Raw genomic sequence first — 6829 nt, 5'->3', positions numbered from 1 at the left:
GCCTACAATTTATTCAGAAAAACATTTTCTGAATAAATTAAATAACAATTTATTTAAAAACAGCCTACTGTTCGTTTACCACATCATTATCACAGGTGTGATTCCTGAAGGACTGATTGCTTGATCATTCTTCTTGTCTGAAGCAGTATCAGTAAGTGGAGAACAGACACACACACACACACACACACACACAGAGAGAGAGAGAGAGAGTGTATGCCACCACAATCATATTATTTAATTCATGTCTCATCCTCCTCTGAGTAGAGCAGTTATCAGAGAGTTGCTGCTCTGTGTATCACTCTATTGTTCTATAATCTCTATGTGATTGGTAGGCCTACATGTGAGAGTCACTACACTGAAAAGATGGCCATTTTAGAACAGAAAGAGTGACCCATTTCAACTCTGAGGGGATCATGAGAAGCTACTAAGGGCACTTGGACCTCTTCGCTAGCCTGATTGCCATCGACTTGAAAGGCTCTGCAAGACTTTAGTCTGACCAAGAGCCTGCGCTAACACGGTTTCTCCAAGCGCTGGTTGACCCGCCTCCTTTAAGTGTCTCGATTTGCTACTGGTCTATGTCAGAAAGCGGTTTGCCGAGTTTAAACCAATAACAACACTCTTTCCTCTGCCTTGAACACGCCTCTACCCAGAGCCGTTGGAGCTGCTCAAAGTTGATTGGTTCTCGACCAAAGGGGGCAGTTCCGCAGATTTCGGGAATTCAGAAATCCTTCCCGATTAGCAGTTGACCAGACCAACAACAGCAAGTCGCTGGGGGGGCGTGCCAGGCTACCTCTTCGCTGCTATGTTCTATATTCCACAATGGCATAAACCATGATGAGTATAATGATGGAAAGAGTGTGGATTCATTTACACAATTTCTGTGATATCTAGACGATATAAATGAAACCAGCAAGACCAGTTTAGCTCACATTTTTTAATAACATGGCACAATTTACATAACACAAGTTTAAATGAGGAGCATGCTGAAGATTCAGTCGCTTCACTTTTTCCCTTTTGTACATGATCTAGAAAGGACTTCATTTTTTTACGTACATGATAAACAGCAAAAAAAGTTTCTGTTAACAATCTCTTTGCAATACGCATTGACTAATCACTACTGCTCCTGTCAACATTTTTAATGTTTGATTAAAAAAAACACTGCACAACATCTGAATCTCACGGAGTTTGAAGCGCACAACTAAGCCTTCGGTGGACTACTAAAATAGATCTTTGCCCATTTAAAAACCAACTTGCCCACAGTTTAGACTTCTAGCTTTTTTGTCTTTTTAGTTTTGTAGATACAACAGCTTAGGATAGCACTTTTTAAATACACTGTTAAACCAACGGAAACTCATTTTCAATTTGCCAGACACCTACATTCCACTCCTTGAGCCAAAGGAAGGTGTTTGTGATGTTGAGTATGCATTCTCTCCACAACAGAAGACGTCGCTCAAAGGAAACATTCTAGCCTGTACTCAGTGACCTCGATGGTTGGGAGATACATCAAAAAATAGAGATCTAAATATACTTCTACCAAACATAATCATAAGGATTGTCACCACAAAACAATTTGGAAAAACATGATTTGTTTTCTCCTCTGTGCATACCGGGTACGTTCGTTTCCATCTTTCCAATCTACATGGGATGGCATGGTTGTGGAGAGAGTGCATGACTGGGGTGTCCGTTAGATGTTTGTGAGAGAGAGAGAGAGAGAGAGTGGAGGTGAAGAAAGAGAGGGACTGAGAGGAAGAAGAGAAGGAGATAGGGAAGGAAGTAAGAAGTTAGAGAGAGAGAGAGAGAGAGAGGTGTCAGGGTTGTGAGATTCAGAGGTGGACAGTGAGAGCAAGAGAAATCCCACATGTTGCATAGTTGAAGGGCGCTGGACTGAGGGTTAGGTCTCGGGGGAGATGTACTGTACGCTGAACCTTGCCAAGGAGCCACTGCTAGCCGTCACTGAGCAAGAAAACCAATGTGGAAAGACAACTGCACACGCTGCACTTCAAGCTTCATGTCCTTTATGTACATTTGTTCAAAGTAAAGCTTTCGTAACACCCTTTTTGCATATTTTTGCACCTTGATTTTAGCCATAAGGAGTTAGCACACCGACTATACACATTATCTACAGTCTTGACCTTGTCAGTAATGTAGTGAAGTAGCTGTACATTCCAAAGACAGCGCTCTTGGGATGGGGGGGGGGTCCTTTGGCCCGCACACTTCTCATCGCTTCAGAGCAAGTTTTCTGTACAAATGCCAGAGTCAGTCCAGTCCACACAAAAAGCAGGAGCAAATAGGATAAAATGTATGCAAAATTTCATTTGTTCAGTTAATTGTCCGCTATTTGTATTTGATTTTTTTTTATTTTTACAAAACAGAAAAAAAACAAACAAACAAACAAACAGGACCAAAGGTCATTTGCGTGAGCCCTGGTCCTGGGATTTAGTATACACAGGTATGATACAGTCTCCACTGCCCAGGGTTAAGTGCTTGCTTTTGAGTTCTGTATTATATAGTCTGTCAGGCACAGATCTTGGGCACATGTGTGTGTGTCTGAGTGTGTGTGCGTGTGTGTGTGTGTGTGTGAGGGATGGTCAGTTTCATCGCGCCTCGATGTCCTTGTGTGTGTGTGAGGGCGGTCTGTCTCTGAGGTCCGTGCCCAGGGGGGTAGTCCGTCGGGGGGAGGCGGGCCGCGCGCCCAGCGAGGGGATGAGTGGCGGGGGGGCGCTGAGCGAGGCCGTGGGGGGGTTCTTGTTCAGGAGGCCGTTCTGATGAGCCGCCGCCGCTGCCGCTGCCGCCGCCGCCGCCGCTGGGCTGAGGCGCGGGTAGTGCATGGCGGGCAGGCCGGGCGCCATGAGGCCGTGGTGCGCCAGGTGCGGGTGCGGGTGAGGCCCGTCCAGGTGGTGCACGTGCGGCGGGTGGAGGCGGGCGGCGGTGGCGGCGGCGACGGCGGCCGCGTGCTCGTAGTCCTCGCGCAGGGCGTGCAGCCGCTCCCGCTCCTCCAGCTGCCGCTCGTGGTCCCGCCGCTGCTCCAGCGCTGCCGCGTGCGCGTGCGCCGCGTGCGTCTCCCGGTTGAAGTCGTGCGGCTCGCGCTCCCGGTACGAGCGCTCGGCCTCGTAGAGCCGCGGCCCGGCGAAGCGGTGCAGGGCCTCGTTGCGCAGCAGCAGGTCGCGCGCCAGCGGGTCCCTCTGGTGCAGCTCCAGGCGCCGGTACGGGTCCCGCATGGGGTCCCAGTGGAAGGCCGGGTAGGGGAAGCGCTCGGCCCCCGGGATGGGGCTGATGCCCATGAAGGGCCCCACCATGCGCGTCCTGTCCAGCCCGCTGATGGCGTTCATGGGGTGCACGCTGGCTAGGCCCATGGGCATGGCCATGGAGGCGGCCGGGTGGAGCGAGGGCAGCCCGGGGTTGCCTGAGGGCGGAGGTGGCGGTGGCTGCGTGTGTGGTTGAGGGGGGTGTGGGTGGGGGTGGGGGTGGGCGTGCGGGTGGGGGTGTGAGGAGGGCCTCTCGGCGGGGCCGTCCGCCTCCTCCTTGCGCTCCTCCTTCACCTTGACCTCGTGGCTCTTCTTCTCGCCGTACAGCGCCTCCGCCTTCTTGTCCAGCGCCTCGCGGCTCAGGCCGCCGTTGACCCGCTCCAGACCGCCCAGCGCCACGCCGCCTCCTCCTCCTCCTCCGAGGCCCGCGCCGGGACGCGTGTAGGGCGACGTGGTCCCCCGGCCGAGCGCCTTCTCCTCGGACGCGCGTCCGTCGTGGATGACCGGCGCGTCCTTGTCGCCGCCGTGGTGGTGGTGGTGGTGGTGGTGGTGGCCGTCCTTGAGCTTGTGCTCGTCCACGCCGTTGTCCTTCCAGGAGTCGGTGTGCTCGCGCTCCCGCTCCCTCTCCCGCTCTCTCTCTCTCTCCCGCTCCCTCTCCTTGGGCTTGTCCTTGTCCTTGTCACGGGGCTCGGAGGGCGGCAGGTGGTTGCGCGGGGGCTCGGGCGGCCGGTTGTGTCCCAGCAGGCTGAGGGGGTTGACGGGGATGGGCGAGCTGTGGCTGGAGTGGCGCTTCTCCACACTGTCCCTGGCAAACACAACACACACAACAGCGTTAGGCATGGCACCATGTCAAGCACTCACGACCAGTGACCACGCTCTTACTGAGCAATGTGGGACTTCTGATGGGGAGACACTGAGCTCTGAAAATAGCAAGCCCATTAATGACATATGTATTTGTATACAAGTATTCATTTAGCATGTATCATGATTTGAATTATTATAAACTTCTTCAGCTACGAGGCTTACACATGGGCGCAGTTAATATGGTATTAATTTATTATTAATTATTATTAATTATTATTAATAATTTATTATTAATCTATTTTAACTTGCATAAAACACTGCCCTGCGACTTATACACAATGCGGCTCATATGCGAGAAATTACTGTAAGGGTTAGAGGTCACTCACCTGTCCTTGTCGTCTTTGTTAGCGGACGAGTCGCGTTTGTCCGGCTCCCGGTCGCGCTCCCTCTCGCGCTCGTGCGAGCTGGCCGAGGCGCTGCGCTCCGACTCGGCGGGCTTGATCCAGGGCGGCGGCGTGGGGAAGGAGGGGGGCGTGCGGTGGAGCCGGTTCCAGGGCTCGTGGCTGCCGCCGAAGGGCTGCTGGCCGTTGGGCGCCTCCTTGTGGCCGAACATGGAGTTAGGCGCTGCGGGAAGAAGGGACACAACAACAGCGGTCAGTTTCCAACCGTATAGGGAGCAGCATCAGGCACACACGGGAGCAGATTTACTACATTACAGGGGCACTTACTATACAATACAACCACAATAATAACCATCTTGCCTGGTAGCTGGGGACTACAGTAGTTGTTCTGTTTTGGTGTAAATGAACAATCTCCTTTTGTCTTGTGTGTGTTGGCGATCAGAACATTTGTACTGCCAATAAAGCTTAGTCAGAATATGGACACTGGGGATAAAGGTGACAACCAATTGTTGCACTTACTCAACCCTGATCAACGGTTGATGAGATTTCATCTCCCATTTACCAAAAAGGACTGTGTGTTTCTGAGCAGACATGCTGCACTAACATTTAGAGGAACATGAGGACGTAGAGGAGGATGTTAGAGGAACATCTCATAACGACTACTCCTTTAACTTCAATGGACAAAACACCACTGGCTGTGTTTGGTTTGAACCCTACACACATGCTCTTATGGGTGGAGCGGAGAGGTCAGTAGAGAGTCAGTAGAGGCTACTCACTGAGCGCAGGGTTGCCCAGGCCTCCAAAGGCAGCTGTGCTGAGAGCCCCCAGACCTCCGAACGCAGGCGGCCGACTGAACGACTCTGTGGAGGAATACACATACACACACAATAAATAAACACAAACAAATCAATAAACAAACACAATAAATAAACAAACACAAACATTGTGCAATGTTTGGACAACTTGAACGTGGACATACTGAAAACAAACAATGAAGCCACGTAAGCTGTGTGTCCAGTCCCTGGTGAAGAGTGTGTTCTCACAGCATCAGTGAGATGTGTGTGCTACTGGGCTGACAAGCTGTTGTGTGAGGTGTGTGTGTGTGTGTGTGTGTGTGTGTGTGTGTGTGTGTGTGTGTGTGGAGGGTGACGGAGGGCACGCAGGCTGACTTACGGGGCGTACCTAGGTGGGGCGCCTGTGTGAGGAAGTTGCCAGGGTGATGAGGTGGGTGCCCAAAAGGTGTGGCCGAGGGGTGTGTAGCACCTGAGAGAGAGAGAGAGAGAGAGAGAGAGAGAGAGAGAGAGAGAGAGAGTGATAGAGAGAGAGAGAGAGAGAGAAGAAAAGAAAAGAAAAGAAAAGAAAAGCAAAGCAATATAACCATCTTGCCTGCTAGCTGGGGACTAGTTGTTCTGTTTTGGTGTAAATTAACAATCTAATCTCCTTTTGTCCTGTGTGTGTTGGCGATCTGAACATTTGTACTGCCAAAAAAGCTTAGTCAGAATATGGACATTGGGGATAAAGGTGACACACACACACACACACACACACACACACACACACACACACACACACACACACACACAGATACTCATATATTCATGTATCATGCTCACCTGCTGCTGAAAAGAGTGTTGCGGGACGTGCCAAGTCGTGGGGGTGATGGATCGCGCCAAAGAGGCTGGGTCCTGGGGGACGAGTCAGGAACTCCGGCTTGAACCCAAAGTCCAGCTTGTGCGGATCGACCTGCATCTGCTGCTGGAGAACGGCAAGCCACAACAAAGACAGCATGAGTGCCAGCCCTTCAGCTCAACACTGGGCACGGCACACACTAGCACCTCACATGATCCCCACACTGCCACAGGGCATACACTAGCACCACACATGATCCCCACACTGCCACAGGGCATACACTAGCACCACACATGATCCCCACACTGCCACAGGGCATACACTAGCACCTCACATGATCCCCACACTGCCACAGGGCATACACTAGCACCTCACATGATCCCCACACTGCCACAGGGCATACACTAGCACCACACATGATCCCCACACTGCCACAGGGCAGACACTAGCACTACTGTAGACCTTAGCACCACTGGGATACAGCAGTCTGCACCCCACTGTAACAGGTTAGCAGACTTCAGCCAATCCCTGACCTACCCAATCACGTCCTTAAAACAATGACAGGCCAAAACATTCCTCTACACTGGCACTGGCTATCTGAGATGACTTTAAAGCTATACTACAGTATGTTCCCCCATGAATGCACATCTGTGCTTGTTTGGACTCCATTTATATTTATTTGAAATCAGTCCAGTATGGAATTGATGTCCACATACTATACCAGGGTGTGTTGTTGGACAAGGCTGTTAA

General features: G+C 51.5%; 1 protein-coding gene across 4 annotated transcripts in view; it reads right to left on the bottom strand.

Moving 5' to 3' along the window:
* Positions 1-925: 925 nt before the first annotated feature.
* auts2a (activator of transcription and developmental regulator AUTS2 a) overlaps positions 926-6829 on the bottom strand; it is a 43334-nt gene continuing 37430 nt past the window's right edge. For 2 of the 4 annotated variants that reach the window (XM_062537216.1, XM_062537218.1), the window contains exons 10-14: positions 6064-6205; positions 5624-5713; positions 5227-5310; positions 4436-4673; positions 926-4050 (exon numbers count right to left, since the gene is read on the bottom strand). In XM_062537216.1, coding sequence (XP_062393200.1) covers positions 2595-4050; positions 4436-4673; positions 5227-5310; positions 5624-5713; positions 6064-6205 — 2010 coding nt within the window. In that variant the 3' untranslated portion in view covers positions 926-2594. The remainder of the gene's footprint in view (positions 4051-4435; positions 4674-5226; positions 5311-5623; positions 5714-6063; positions 6206-6829) is intronic. The other 2 variants (XM_062537217.1, XM_062537219.1) reach the window with 2 other exon arrangements.

This window comes from Sardina pilchardus, chromosome 5 (genome assembly GCF_963854185.1).
Source record: "Sardina pilchardus chromosome 5, fSarPil1.1, whole genome shotgun sequence".
In the NCBI taxonomy this organism is placed as follows: domain Eukaryota; kingdom Metazoa; phylum Chordata; class Actinopteri; order Clupeiformes; family Clupeidae; genus Sardina; species Sardina pilchardus.
The sequence above is the reverse complement of the archived record's forward strand: the minus strand, read 5'-3'. Positions and strand labels throughout refer to the sequence as shown.